The 15,085-nt window shown below is 47.3% G+C and overlaps 1 protein-coding gene across 1 annotated transcript; it reads right to left on the reverse strand.

Moving 5' to 3' along the window:
• Window positions 1-115: 115 nt before the first annotated feature.
• On the reverse strand, window positions 116-11,234 carry TRIM25 (tripartite motif containing 25). Its single transcript, XM_059828080.1, has 9 exons — window positions 10,608-11,234; window positions 8,625-8,720; window positions 7,449-7,682; window positions 6,779-6,935; window positions 6,069-6,152; window positions 5,591-5,656; window positions 4,889-4,915; window positions 4,430-4,525; window positions 116-3,726 (listed from the first exon to the last, which is right to left on the reverse strand). Exons 1-9 carry the CDS (start codon window positions 11,232-11,234, stop codon window positions 3,194-3,196), a joined length of 1,920 nt encoding a protein of 639 aa, XP_059684063.1. The 3' UTR covers window positions 116-3,193.
• Between the last annotated feature and the right edge of the window lie 3,851 nt (window positions 11,235-15,085).

A 15,085-nucleotide genomic window follows, 5' to 3' on the forward strand; every position in this document is an offset into this window, starting at 1 on the left:
ATGCAGCAATCCTTCTTTTCTCTCCTCCCCAGTTCTCGTATAACTCTGAGTTACACAGTAAGAGACCTGTTATTTGTACACTATAGCATCTTTATTTCTGCCTTCCTTACTGCTTGCTTCAACTTTGAGCACAGAACAAAACGTTTAGAGTTAGGGTTTACCACAAACATTTATTGAATTCAAAATATCACAATCCATTCACTTCACAGCTGAAAAGATCAGCAACAGTCAACTTCTAAACCAGTTACAGACACAGTCATAAAATAGCTGGCATAAAATCTATCTATTGCCCTGACAAGGATGTCTAGCTGACACATCTATATGAAATAACATATAGTATACATACTGAAGTACATGGCTAATAGAGCAGTACAATCAACAGGTTTATAATTACATAAGCATTTATTTTTCTAACTGCAGTATTTTACTGATGCGTTTCACTGAAAAAGAGATTAAATTTAAAGTTTTCAGTGGGTGTTTCTCCATTTACTCTCACTCATACATTAATATGCAAATCATTCCATATCCTCATAGCTTTAACACCAGAATTAGTTATTTTTCTAGACTGGATAAGTTACATTCTTTATAGTATTAAAATGAGAAGTATAATTAAAACACATGCTTGTATCTATATTCTGTTTAAAACTAGTACAGCTTTGATCATTACTGGCTGAGTAAAAACGCTTCAGTTGTGTTGAAGAGGCTTTTGAACCATTATTTATCATGCTGTAATTAGTATTTTTTCCTAATGTTGTATCACACCAATGTTTCAATATATCCAAGATATCTGAAGCTATGCAAAATAACAGGTTTCAGAGGTGCAGCAATTCAGTTACGCATTTCTCATTTCATTCCAAATTAACAGAACCTCATTCTATCATTTCTGGTCATTCGTAGCACAAAAGAAAACAAACGAAAAAAAGAATCAGGAATACAGCAGCAGTCTTGTTTCACTGCGTGGTAATCCAGAACACGTTATGTGTTATATGTTGTTGGTCATACACCAATGTCACATTTAAAGAACGCCACCTTGTCCTACACGGCAAATAAAAGCTCTTCTTTACTTTGCTTGAGTATCACTCCAGACTATGGCTAAAGAAGCCCATAGACTTAGAGGTTAATATTGACACCCCTTTAAAGTCAAGAAGCAAGCAACAGAAAATCTGGACTTCCTCCACTGCACAAACCGCCGGAGCACTTTTTTCCCCAGGAACAAGGGGACAGAGGACTCCGTCAGCACTCTACTGAGTGGATCTGCAGCCCTGTGGCACGGACAAGCAGCTAAAGGGACAGGATTTCTCAGAGGAAATGGCTCTTGTCCCTCACTGCTGAAAAACTGGAAGTGCAGAAAAAAAGAGGTTTGCATTCATTGTTGGCTCCTAGCTGGACACATCCTCCTTCCATACCTTTTGAAGTATTTTCCTTAGTTTGGTCGTTTTAGTGCTGACTGGGCTTTGGAAAGCTGAGACCCTTGAGATAATACAACTTCTCCAAAGACAGCCATGGCACTTTTAGGTCCACCATTGATTCCATACCCTATTCTTGCTAAAGAAATGGAAGTGTCTTATCAGACTTACGCTATCCTTGTCAAAGTACTAAGAGTTTACAAACCATGTAAAAATAGAGACTGCAAGTCTCTCCCTAAAGCACTTTGGCTAATGTGAAATGTAGTCACAGAGGTTCCTTTGAGCCTTCTAACACCACAAAGCTCCTGCTGGCAGTTATTTCACCAAGTCCCATAAGGGGGTTTTACAAATCAAAGTCCAGGAATTCTCTCGCGTGAGCTTCCCTGTTCTTCATAAGCTACTACAAGAAATAAGAGTTAGCACGGTAAGTCCAGAGGCATCAACAAGATACAGGCCCAAGAACTATGAGATCCAAACACCTTGGTTGCCTACTGATTGTTTTAAAGTTGTAAGTAAGAAATGCAGAAGTACAGATTCCTCTGTACGGGGCAAGGACTTCTGAAGACATACATACCACAACCCAAAGCAAAGAACACCAGGAGAATAAAAAATCCATTGCAGTGGGAATGGAAGTATATTCTCCTTTGTGCTAATTCCCTGTATGTTTCAAAAGACTCACCCATCTGCCTGCAGGCTCCGTGCAGAGAGGAAGCAGCATTTTCTATGATGTACTGTACACACTGTCTTGAGAGTCCTCAAATCAGTCCCAATAACATGTAGGAAATCCAGTTTCTACCACCTGAACAACTAAAGATACACCAGCAGAGAATATCCTGCCTCACAAAGAAGAAGAGCTTTATGACAGCGGACCCTGCTTTAAGCGAACAGCACATCTATGCTCCCAAAAATGCACTCCCTGAACTCCTCAGCACACAAAAAAGACATTGAAGAGCCTTCAGTGTGACGATGTGAAGCACATTCTGGGTCAGAACATGAGACAAAACGTTTCATCCCGACAACTGTACTATTACAGGGCACATGTTACTGCTCTGCAGGATGTCCTCCTGAAGACTCTCTAGTGTATTCCCAGTCTCTGAGTCGATGTTATTTATTTCCTGGTGATTCTGACACCATTTCCTATCCATCAGCTCTAAAAGGCTCTGCATTTCCATTCTGATGGGATTTGTCATATTGGCTTTTATAACAGCATCGTAAGACTTGAACTTACTGATTTTAATAGTTCATTCTGTACCATCTCACAGATTCATACACTGAGAACACGTGTATTGCAAATCCTGACTATGGACAACAGTCTGCCTGTAGAGAAAAAGGCAACACTGAGACCTACCTCAAAGCCTGGAACCTGAATTTGCCAAGGAATTCTTCCCATTTCTTTCTCAAAGCGGTTATTGCTACCCGTGAAACACATTTAGACCTGACAATTAACTCTGGAAACCTTTACAGCAAACCAGAGAAACCACAGTGGCTACTGAAGACATTTAACAATGGTTCGTATCATAACTTTGCTTTTAGAAGGACAATCAAGGTCCTTGCAAAACCTTTCATCGTAGTTCTTACTATCATAGTTTTACTAAATCACTATCTAAAGGCTTTAGCAATTCAGACCAAAGAATCAGCAGATCTCCCAAGTTGCTTAAAAGAGCTAATAATCTTCATAGCAAACAAACAATCTTTGAGACTTCTTAGACTAAGATATACAAAGAGTTGCTGCAGGACTGATTATCTGCATGTAAGTACTCAGGCGAACTAAGTTAAGGTACAAGACCTTACTGTTTCGCTTGGCAGAGAGAGAGAACAGTGCCACTGGAAAATAACCAGAAGGCAGGGTACAAGGCTTCAGTAAACTGGGTTTTGAATTTGTAGATCAAGTTATGCTTCTCCCCAACAGCCATGAAAATCACAAACCCTCCCTCGCAGTGGAGCAGCACACCAATCTTGGTAGCCTTCACATTGGGTAAGCACTTTTCAACATCATTATGCCAGGATGATATTTTGGAATTAAACCACTCAATACACCAAGAACTGCTGTTCCTCCCCAGGCGACTCTCTGGCCCCTGCCGGTCCATGCTGCCGTAGCAGATGCCAATGCCGCAGAAGTTGTTCTGCTGTATTTCCACTTCCCAGTAGTGGATGCCTCTCTTGAAGCACTGGAACCCCAGCACTTGGGAACAATCGATGAAGCGCTGGGGGTGGTGGTTATAATTCAGGGGGGTGTCCGAGACAGACATCCTGGTATACCTCTCAGACAGAATCACTTTGTTATGAGCTGTGTTGTAATCCAGTGTGATGTTAGCAGCATCTGCAATGACATGAATCATTTGAAGGTACTGAAGAGCAAAGCACTTTTATTTATACGGTCCTGCCAAGGCACTTGGTCCTACGCGTGTCTACCTCCCTGCTCTGCTCTCCTCCACAGGGCAGGCAGTTCTTAGGCAGTAATAGCTGCTGGGTTCAACAGCAGCTCTGTGTTACACAGCAGGCAAATGAAGGGCAAGTTTCCTTCCTTCCTGCATCCCCATGGGATTCCTTCACCACCCAAATAGATGCTGGCAGAAGAGGGGATTGCTGCTCTGGCAGCAAAAGGTATACCATATTGTATACCACCTGGTATGGCATCTTAAGCAAGCCATCATGGGCTTGCATAAAAGCCTGCATTTCATTTCAAAGAAAAATCCAGCGTGTTTCATCGTATTTCTAGGCTACCCTAATGCAGCCATTTTGGGGGAAACCAAAGCCGTTACTGAGAAAACTTCACTTACCTTCATAAAGATACATGAATACTGAAGATAAATCTGATTCATCTTGCAGAAGAACCGCTTAGAAACCTCCTGCCCCCTTCTCCTCCAAAAATTTCCTTCATTTCTAACAACCTGTTGATAACCTACTAAGCTAACTAAACTCCCTCAGAAGTATTTTTGTCGGGTAACTACAGAGGGCACATAACACCAGTGCAGTAAGTGCAGGAAGTTCATCTTTAAGTAGTGTAATGTTGAGTGTCTTACACTGCAAAAGCTCCTCCCTGGATTTCTTCAGAAAGCTGTCTATCAGCTCCTTAGTTGAAGCGGCAGCTGCAGCATTTAGCGGTCCCGTGGTTGGCGCTGTGTCGACAGAAGAAAAGAGAGTTAGGCCAGTTGGGAAGAAACCCTGCATGCTTAACCCACAGTCACAGACACCCTCAGGTTGGAGTGGGCTTCTAGAGGTTATCTGGTTCAGCCTCCTGCTCCACGCAGGGTTAACTTCAGTATCACCTCAGGTTGCTCACAGTCTTGTCAAGTTTTGAAAATCCCCTGTTGCCTCTGGGCAACCTCTTTCAGTGCTTGATCGCTCTCACCGCAACTAAGAGCCTTCTCAAGGCAAGAGTTGAACTTTTGCTAAATACACCAACACTAGCGACCATCTACTTACCTGTTTAAGAACAGTCAATGAAAATTAGAGTAAGTATGCTGAAGGTTTGGACTCACCAACTTTAGCAGGTTTCTTTTTCTCCTCTGGAGGAAAAAAATAAAAGTGAACTGTGAGTCCTACTGAGACTGAAAAGCCGCTGATAGACTATGCCAGCTGTAACACCGTCATCATGGCTCTTCTGAGGCTGCAGCAGTAGATAAAGCTGACAGTCCAGCACGTTGAAGCCATGGACAAATACACCCACACCAGCAAGCTACACATGGAGCACAACATACTATTTGCTTCCTATTTCACAGGGTCATAAGCCTGGAAGGAGCTTCCTCTCTACTCCAGGATGCAACCCATTAGGACAAGGGGTAATAAGCCTGTTCCCATGAGGCACATAGACTATTCCTTTTCTTTATACAACAGATCTTCTAGTGCAGCAACAGGAGCTACAAGTTCATGCAACCCCAGCAATCCACAACGGACCCCGCCGAGTGCTCCACACCCCGGGCTTGTGAATGGAAAGGACCATGTGTCAAGAGCTCAGTAACAGAAGTAGTTTCTTAACACTTGGATTTATTTCAAACAAAGAATATGGAAGATCTTCCAAACAGGCTAGAGTGCCACGTTAATACCAGCACCTGGACAAAACAACACTGAAAGGCCCCAGTATAACCTGCCACAAAGACTGGCTCCATCACCCCAGCCTTAGACTGTAAGCGAGACATAGCCAGCAAAATGTTTGAGTAAGGCTGCTCTTAATCACCACTTACTGGTATCTGCCTCCACCGTCAAAGTGGCTTGAGTCTGGTGAAGGATTTTCTCTTTGGGCATATGCTCTTGTGAGGGAGAGGAAAGAAAAAAAAAAAACAGAAGATGAACAACTCATAAGCAGGATTCAGTACATACAAATCCATCAAACAAGCCAACAGATGTTTAGTACAAGGGGGAAAAAACCCTGCAAGACCCAGAGGTGGGGAGGCTCTGCTTTGCTTTACAGCCTGCACAGACACCACTACCGGCGCACGCTGAGGCTAATCCACCATCATATCTGTGTAGTTTGCTGCTTTACAGCTGACACAAGGCATCCATCGCTAAACAACCCAAAACGCCCTCCCTTCCCCATGCCAAAGTGCTCCCTACAGATAATCACTGCATCCCTGCTAGAGCAAACAGCTCTTGGGTAACGGCCTGGATTCTTATTTAATGGTAAAACCATAGTTAGAGAGGATGATGTTCTTTAGTACTTACGTGGTCCTGGAGGCTTTTTCCCAACAAAGGCTCTGTTCGGAGAAGCCGCTGGACGGGGCCTAGTTTTCCCAGGTGTTAGTTTTACTGCAATGGTGATATTTTACGTTATGGTTTGTATTGCCAGGACAGCAATGCATGAACAAGGACATTTTTCAATCTTGTTTTTCAGTCATGTGAACAGAACTTAAGTGATACTCAGCAGAGATGGAAACTGCATAGAAGATACCCACGCCCCAGTCCAAAAGATGCTTTGGCTTAACTCGGTAAGTAGGGCTTTGTTCTACAACGCTTACACGATCAGCACCTTTACAGTTGGGTGACCACTGTCCTATCACTCAAAAGCGTTTTATGTCTCCCCTCAAATCCACATCCTAACTGCATCCAACCCTGCTACACAATCAAAACAAATTACTGTAAGGAATAAAGGCTGAGCTGTGCCAGAAGGGTATAGCATCACGGTACTCATCAGCTTACCCAACTATAGATAAAAGTAAAGAGACACTGGCACACTTTTTCTGCTAGTTTAGCCCAGACTGTAGCATTTTTGTTTGCAAATGGAGGACCACAGAAGTCAGAAGACAATTTATATTAAACAACTGTATTTGCTGCACTATTGTTTGGGTTTTTTAAATGATATTTGGGTTGGAGGGGGACAATCCCTCAATTGAACTCAAAGGCAGAAAATGCCAGTTCTCCCAGTGATACAGTACCTTCTGCTTTTTTCTCCTTACACTGAGTCACTGAAAGTTTCACAATGTCTTTAAGGTTAATGGCAGACTGGTAAGTGGAATGTATCAAGTTTTCGTCCATTTCAATCACAGGGACGAAAGCATCTTTTGCTGAAGTTCGTTGCAGTGCTGCTGCTCTCTGAAATGAGAAATAGAAGATCTTATGCAGACCACCTCGTGTAGCAGACATAGAAAAATACAACCAAGTTACTTTAAAAGGGGTGGGGTTCGTGCATTCATCTCAAATTCAAAGGAGCAAAGGCTACAGTCAGACACGACCCATGGCAAAATTTCAGCGGCAACCCACATGCGTTAATTCTCAACTGATAGCTGAAGCAGTGAGAAAGATCTACTTGACGGTGTCACGGCATGGAGCTGCAACACCTCACGGAGATGAATTCTCTCACTCACTGGCCCCTCCGCTTGCAGAAGAGGCTGAACTGGGGGGAGTTACTGGACACCACTTCATTTCAGCACTGTTCCATTGATATTTGAGTACTTATCAGTACATCGTTTTATAGCAGGTTCTTGCACACGACTGCATTATCATTTGACTGAAAGTGGCTGGAGAGCAGGATTACCACAGCAGGTTTTTGTGATTCGGCATTCTAGAAACACAAAGAATTGGATTCTCATTTAAAGGATGTATTACCTTCAAAAACAGAATGTCATCATCTTCAGTCAGCGCCATCTCAATCTGATCTTTGAGAGACTGAATTTCATTCTTCTTATTTCCCAGAACACCGTAAATATAATCAAACTTACTGCAAACTCTTTTTTCTTCATCTGCAATTATTTTTAAGGTCTGATTTTCTCTTTCTTCAATTAAAGCTTTAATTTCTGAAAACTCACTTCTAATCAAATCTGTCCTTCTGACAGCTGTTTCCTGGAGCAGACAAGAACAGACAGACACTGGTTTCAAAAGAACAGTTTGTGGACAGGGTACTTCTTGTTACTACTACAAGAAAAACCCAAGCCTTTGAGGAACATAGGCTTCAATTACTTGAAACAGGCAATTGAAAAGCTATGTATTTCTGTGTAGTTTGGAAAGAAAAGTCATTTACTCCCACGAAATCAGGCCTGTTGTCAGTCTCCAGACCCCCGTTGCGGGGGCTGCCGGGCAGAGGCCAGGCTCGCCGTGCCATCTAGCAGTTACCAGCACTGGGACTGGGCTGTGCACGGCGGGCTGGGACACCGCACACCCACTTGCACGGCTGTAGCTGTTTCTGCCTCTGAGATGTGGCATCTCTGGTTAATACAAAGTTATTCCGGATCCTCGGAGAGATGTTCCAGAGGAGCACAGAAGTGCTACCCTGGCGGCTTTTCAAGTTTCTTGGTCTCTGCCACTTGGTTCAGAAAGGATGGTACAAGTGAGACGTACCCGATCCAGCTGTCAGCAGAAATGGCAACCCTGAGCATCAGCTAATCAGAAAGGATTAGTTGTGGTAATTTATGGGGAAGAGACATCCCAGCTCTCCGCACTGGTGCAGCCATGACAGCTCACTAATCCTTTAGCTTGGGCTGCACAGGTATGCGCTTTCTGGTGCAACAGGAAAGGACAGGTTTGAGCCCCATTACGGGTCGGGTGCATCAGCACCCATTACGTGTGGGTGTAAAGCCCTTGCACAGTGGTTGGATTACTCCCATCTTCCATGGAGCTGCCTGCCTCTGCCAAAACACCTCTTTTCTGTTCCTTCCCAATAACATCTTCTCCTGCCAGTGCAATCAAATACTACAGCCATTGTCACAAGAGTACAAGCAGCAACAACACGCAGTGGCCAGCATATGCCAAGCAACCTGACAGCATTTTGAACAGGTACCCACTTACAGCAGCTTGGCTTTGGTTTGTTTTCACAGTGGTCATTGCCTGGGCAGCTCTCTCACACTGATTATGCAGCTCCATCAGTTTCTTCTTCAGCGCCGACTGGAACAGAAGAGATCAGAAAGTAATTCAGAGAAGCAGTTGCCACGTCGGCTCTCAGTCGGGTTGTGCTTACTGGAGTAAGAATCATATTTGCAGAAAGTTTTAAATAACCCCGTAAGCATTTAGTACTATCAATTTAAAACCTACTGCTCCTTCAACCTTACAGGATGTGTAAGTACTCTGCTGCACGTGTGTAGCTTGCGGAGCCGGCACCCTCCCCGCAGCTCCACCTCTCCCAACAGCAAGGCGCACACTGCTGATTCACTCCTTTGATAAGGCCTGGGTGCTTTCATAAGCACAGCAGTTCCCAGTGCTAAGAATAAACTTTACGTTAGCTCTCAGGTTGGACTTTGGGCACTAGGTTAACGCTCCAGTTCACCCCTCTCGTTTTAATTGAGGGTTTTATTGCTCAGATGCGAATTACCTATTCCTTTAATTCAAGATGCTGCTAAGCTAAATCAGGGAGGACTTTGCAGGATAAGCAGTATACACCCTCACTGAACAGATGAGAGTTTGGCTACCTACATTTTTCAAGGGCGTTTTACTCATCTACCCTCTAATTTTCAGCTGCGCTGTAAGATACAACGGGCAGGTTTCCTTCCAGAGAATCACAGAATCACTACGGTTGGAAAAGACCTGTAAGATCATCAGGTCCAGCCATCAACCCAACCCCACCATGCCCACTAAACCATGTCCCACAGTGCCACATCCACATGTTTTTTGAGCACCTCCAGAGATGGTGACTCCACCACCTCCCTGGGCAGCCTGTTCCAATGATTCACCACTCTCTCAGGAAAGAAATCTTTCCTAATATCCAGCCTGAACCTCCCCTGGAGCAACTTGAGGCCATTTCCTCTTGTCCTATCACTTGTCACTTGGGAGAAGAGACCAACACCCACCTCACCACAACCCCCTTTCAGGCAGTTGCAGAGAGCGATGAGGTCTCCCCTCAGCCTCCTCTTCTCCAGACTGAACAACCCCAGCTCCCTCAGCCGCTCCTCATCAGACTTGTGCTCCAGACCCCTCACCAGCTCCGTCGCCCTTCTCTGGACACGCTCCAGCACCTCTATGTCCTTCTTGTAGTGAGGGGCCCAAAACTGAACACAGTATTTGAGGTGCGGCCTCACCAGTGCTGAGTACAGGGGCACGATCCCCTCCCTGTTCCTGCTGCCCACACTATTTCTGATACAGGCCAGGATGCCGTTGGCCTTCTTGGCCACCTGGGCACACTGCCGGCTCATATTCAGTCAGCTGTCAACCAGCACCCCCAGGTCCTTTTCCACCGGGCAGCTTTCCAGCTGCTCGTCCCGCAGCCTGTAGCATTGCCTGGGGTTGTTGTGACCAAAGTGCAGGACCCTTCCACTCCATGGAGAACCTCCTCCTGGCCTTTACCTACGTGCTAGAGCTCTCCCCTAGGCTACTTTTACAGTTCTTCGCTTCACAAGAACATACATAGAGCAACGTCTGCGTACAGTCCCTCGGTCAGCCTGCGGTACAGGCACGCAGCATACCCTGCGGTGAGCAGCAGAGGAGGCTCCGAGTCGGGGGCGACCCCGCAGAGGCGGGGGGCCTCGCCGGTCAGCCCAGCTCAAGACAGCAGCTGGCGATCAACCCCGCCATAGCGCCTTCCCAGGCCCTCGGAGCGCCGTCTTGGAGAGAGGAGGAAAACGCAGGGAACGACTCTGAAGATGCGCTCGAGCGCACGTTGGCGGGCAGGTAACAGTTTGCCGAGGGCGGGCACGAGATTTACAGGCCAGGTCTTGGTCCAGCCTCCCCCCCGGCACTCCGCGGCCCATGAGCCCAGCACGTAGGGACCCACCAGGCCCCGGGGTGCCCCTCGGAGGGTGCTCCAGCCCCGGGGCCGAGCCGGCCGCCCCCGCCGCTCACCTCGGCGTTGGCTCTGGCCAGCTGCAGGGGGGTGGTGTGACACAGCTTGTGCCCGAGGAGGCAGAGGGAGCAGATGCAGACGCCGTGCTGGCTGCAGAAGAACTCGAAGAGCTTGTTGTGCCGCGGGCACTTGCGCTGCTGCAGGTCGCGCAGGGGCGGGCAGAGCTGGTGGTCGCGGAAGGCGGGGCTGTCCTGGTGCGGCCGCAGGTGCTCGGGGCAGAAGGAGGCGGTGCAGGTCAGGCAGGTCTGCACGGCCGGCGCCTGCAGGCAGCTGTCGCAGAAGACGGGGGGCGCCTCCGCCCCGCACCCCGCCTTCTCCTCCGCCCCGCACCCCGCCGCCGCCGCCTTCTCCTCGGCCCCGGCGCAGCCCTGGAGCTGCTCCACCACCCGGCACAGCACCGTGTTCTTCTGCAGCTGCGGGCGGCCCGCGAAGGTGGCCCGGCACTGCGGGCAGCTGAAGCTCCCCGACAGCCCGGCCCAGGAGAGCTCCAGGCAGGCGGCGCAGAAGTTGTGCCCGCAGGGCACCGTCACCGGGCTGCTGAAGAGGCAGAGGCAGATGGAGCAGGTCAGCTCCTCCTCCAGCGCCGCCAGGCCCGGCTCCGACGGCGACCGGTGCAGCACCGCCATCGCCCCGGCTGCCGCTGCCCCGGGACGCGAGAAACGAAACTCGGGCCGGGGCTTTCCGGGAACCTACGCGCCTCGTCCCCGCCCCGGCGGGAGGGGCGGCAGCCCCGGGACCGGCCCCTGGCCGCGTCCCGGGCCCCGCCCGCCCGTGGGGCGGCGGCACCTCCCGGCCCGGGCCGGGCAGCCCCGGGCGCGCTCCCGGCTCTGCCCCGTGGGACGGGAACGGGGACGGGGACGGGGACGGGGACGGGGACGGGGACGGGGACGGGGACGGGGCGGGCGAGGGACGCTCCGGGCGCGGCCGCCTTCTCCCCCCGGGGCCGCCTCCCCCGGGGGCTGAGCACCGCCGCCTTCCCCGCGGGGGGCCCCGGGTGGACCCGGACCCGGACCCGGACCCGGGCGGGCGCGGGGCCCCGGGTGGAACTGGCCGGAGGGGTAGTCCACACCATATGACGTCCCGCAGAACAAAACAAAACTGGGGGGAATTGGGGGGGGGGGATGGCCACTGCTGCGGAACTGGCTGGGCGTCGGTCAGCAGGTGGTGAGCAATTGCATTGTGCATCCCTTGGTTTGCGTATTCTTTTATCATTATTATTACTATTTTCTTCCTTTTCTAACCCATTGTTTTATCTCAACCCACGAGTTTCGCCTGTTTTCCGATTCTCTGCCCCATCCCGCTGGGGGGGAGGGAGGGAGCGGCTGCGCGGTGCGGAGTTGCCGGCTGGGGTTAAACCAGGACATGGCGTTAAAAAAGTATTAGCAAACAATTGTGGGGTTTCTGTGTTGGCATTAGTCCTCAGAGTTCCAAAAATGTTCAGGAATCGTATAAAGCACTCAAAAGAGGCGGTGGTGGTTTGTCTGTTATAATTAGTGCTTTGAAAGAAATTCCTAGCCAGTTATTTTGGAAGACTAAATTAAATCCGAATGGTCATTGTAAGCTTACATTACACAGATAATGTTGACTTCTACCTATGTCAATAATCTGCTCCAGTCTCATAATGCTCCTTCAGGGTGAACTACGGAGGGGTCGTGTGTCACGGGCTGAGTCACTGCTTAGTAATGGTGCAGAGAGGACAAGAGGAGATGTCGAGAGCTGCCGTGGCTCTGACAGGAGCGGAAGTTCGGGGATCAAATATGTGATCTGCTTGAGGGTGGAAGAGTTTCTAGGAGATGCGCACGGCTCCACTTACTTACAGCGTTGTTGGGATATGCACATCAGGACTTTGTAACTGCTGTCGGAGGGGATCTGAACACCTGAGGGTACCCGAGGGGCAGTGGTTGACTGTGACTGCAAAGGAACGTTCTTAACAGAGCTGTGTGGTACGTGTTACCAGAGACAGGACCAAAGAGCAGCTGTTGATGTTTACATTTCTTATTTGTCTATAGGTGAACAAAGCACTTCTTCCTGGGTTTATCTGGGCTAAGCCACCATCATCTTTCAAAGGCTCAGCACCTTCACTGTATTTTCTGCACCACTCATCTGGTCTCTACTGATGCAGACAGAGGTATGCACGTATAAAGGGTAAATACACACCCTCATAATTGTAGCTTTTGCTTCTGGAGCAGAACACGGGATGTTCAGAGCTCAGATGAGTAATTTAAGTTCTCCATTGTCAAAGAGGGCTTGAAATTCTGTTTTGAGTAAGCGCAACCACTCCTGCTGCCTAAAAACCAGTAATGTTTGTTTAACATTAGAAATTACTGAAGAATTTTACCATTTAAATAGCTGAAGTTACTACTCTCTTTGCTTCCTTGCAATTACTTGAGAACTTCTTCATGTCATTCTGAACTAAATCTAACCCTTTGCGCAGATACTGCGGGTTCAAAGTGCCACTCAGGCTCTGAGCAGGCAGTTAGAAGCGCAGCAGAATAAACTGTTCCTCGTGTACATGTGGCTGAGCAAACATCGAGACAGGTGTTCTGGTTCTCCTTGACTTTTTTGGATTTAATACTCAAAGTGGTTTAAGTAGGTATGATTTTCCCATTAAAAATATAAATAACCCCAGATTCCTAAAGAGCTGACACCGACTCTGTATTGTTGCAAGGTCTGTAGTCACAGCAGCGAACTTAGAGGTCTTTAAGGTCTGTTCAGCAGCTCCAGCTGCAGGTGCTCGTCGTGTCTGTAGGCCCATAGTGTGTTGTGCGTGTGTGACTGTAACTTGCTAGCTCAAACACATCCTCACATTTTGAGTCATGAGACTAGACTTTGTTAAAAAATTGTAACAATTTTTAAACAAACCCGTAATGCTAAATTGCATAGAGGAGGGTGGCAAGGAGCCCCCGTGACTGGCAGCTGCGGCTGCCTCAGCAAAGGGGCTGGCAACAGACCCCAAAACTCTGGGGACAGAAAGCAAGCAGAAAGGGCTTGTTCAGAGCACCACCAGCTCCCACTGGGATTTCGGTGCACATTCTGTCCTGTTCCACATTTCTTACCCATTTAGCAGCCCAGCCCTGCCCTGGTTCCCAGGGTATGAGGAACCTCGTGCCTGGCACTGCCAAGGGAAGGTGGACGGGTGTGACAGGAAGGGCAGTCAGCCAGCTCCGTCAGACTGCATTTACATGATTTGATTTAAGTTATGCATTGAAAGAGTAGTTTCACCCAAACTTGATAACAATGGGTAAATAAAACTCAAGATTTTATTTTAAAAACATCCTCTCTCTGGGGCAGATTTGTTTTCAACCATCATCTGTTCATCACAGCCAAAGGGACTCCATACCCATTTAATTTGCAGCCAAAATGCATTGTAGGCAATGGAACAAGAGGTGAATCCTGCTCTAAAATGCAGCGAAATACTTCTGTTTAACTTTTGCAATATGATAAGAATTCAAAATTAACCATTTCCTTTAAAAAAATAATCTTTCCATTAATCCCAACTGTCTCAGCATGACTGTGCTAGACGGTCTGGAATTTTCTTTTTGTCCAGTTTGCAAGAATATCCACAGGTGAATCCAACTGTCCATATCTCTAAAAAACACATTTTAACATAAAATAATGGCAACTAAAGAGAACCGCAATACACAAATTAGTTTTACTCATGTAAAAATGATTCCTTCCCAAACCAGACATTTTAGTAGGGATAATGCAAAGGTGTACAATATTTTAATGTAATCATGCACAAGTCAGAGTACATGTTAGCTAAACCACGATGTACAATTTTTCAGGTGTTTGTATCTAGGTTTTGGGTGTTTTTTCATGTCTTCTGTTTAAGAGTCAGCTACCCGGGACAGGGATTATCTTAAATTGTAAGACTTGCCAAGATTGGTAGGAGGTGCTACCTCGATGCTAATGATTACCAGAGGTGTCAGTGAAGTGTGTTGCCACCACCTTGTGACGCATTCTGCTATTAGGAAGGAAAGAAGAAAGGCTGCACAGAAACTTCAGCACTCACAGGGCAAAAGGGTTTGCTTTCAAACAAACAAAGAAGGTTTTCAGAGCCTACACAGATTAACACACTGGACACAATTTTGCCAGGGATTCATGTTATATTCCGCTCGTTCTAGGCAAAGTTGACAGTTACCAATACTATTTATCTGCCTCTCAATATTACAGAAGCTTGAAATCCCCAAGCTTTTCTTGACATGTTCAGGTGAACGCTGTAAGTAACCGCAAGGTCATGGCACTTGTATCATGCTCTGCAGCTGTAGAGGAAGATATGTACACTTCAACAATATTTGTATTTCATTTTTAAATGTTGTTTTTAATTATCCTTACAGCAAGCTACCTCTGTATGGCAGTTATACGGCTCTAGCCAAACCCAGACATTTAAATGGAGTTACTGACAGTACAAGGTCATATTTTATCTTTTTGATCATTCCAGTTCTGCAGCTTGCAGCAGTACACTATAAAAATTGTT

The sequence above is a fragment of the Gavia stellata genome, chromosome 22, assembly GCF_030936135.1.
Source record: "Gavia stellata isolate bGavSte3 chromosome 22, bGavSte3.hap2, whole genome shotgun sequence".
Lineage (NCBI taxonomy): Eukaryota > Metazoa > Chordata > Aves > Gaviiformes > Gaviidae > Gavia > Gavia stellata.

What these genes read in the sequence shown, in the direction of transcription:
- TRIM25 (XM_059828080.1), bottom strand. Translation starts at nt 11,234, where the DNA reads ATGGCGGTGCTGCACCGGTCGCCGTCGGAGCCGGGCCTGGCGGCGCTG. An exon ending in ATGACATTCTGTTTTTGAAG is followed by an intron (nt 6,936 to 7,448) that starts GTAATACATCCT and finishes TTCTCATTTCAG; the next exon opens with AGAGCAGCAGCACTGCAACG. An exon ending in CAGGGAGGAGCTTTTGCAGT is followed by an intron (nt 3,727 to 4,429) that starts GTAAGACACTCA and finishes ATGTCATTGCAG; the next exon opens with ATGCTGCTAACATCACACTG.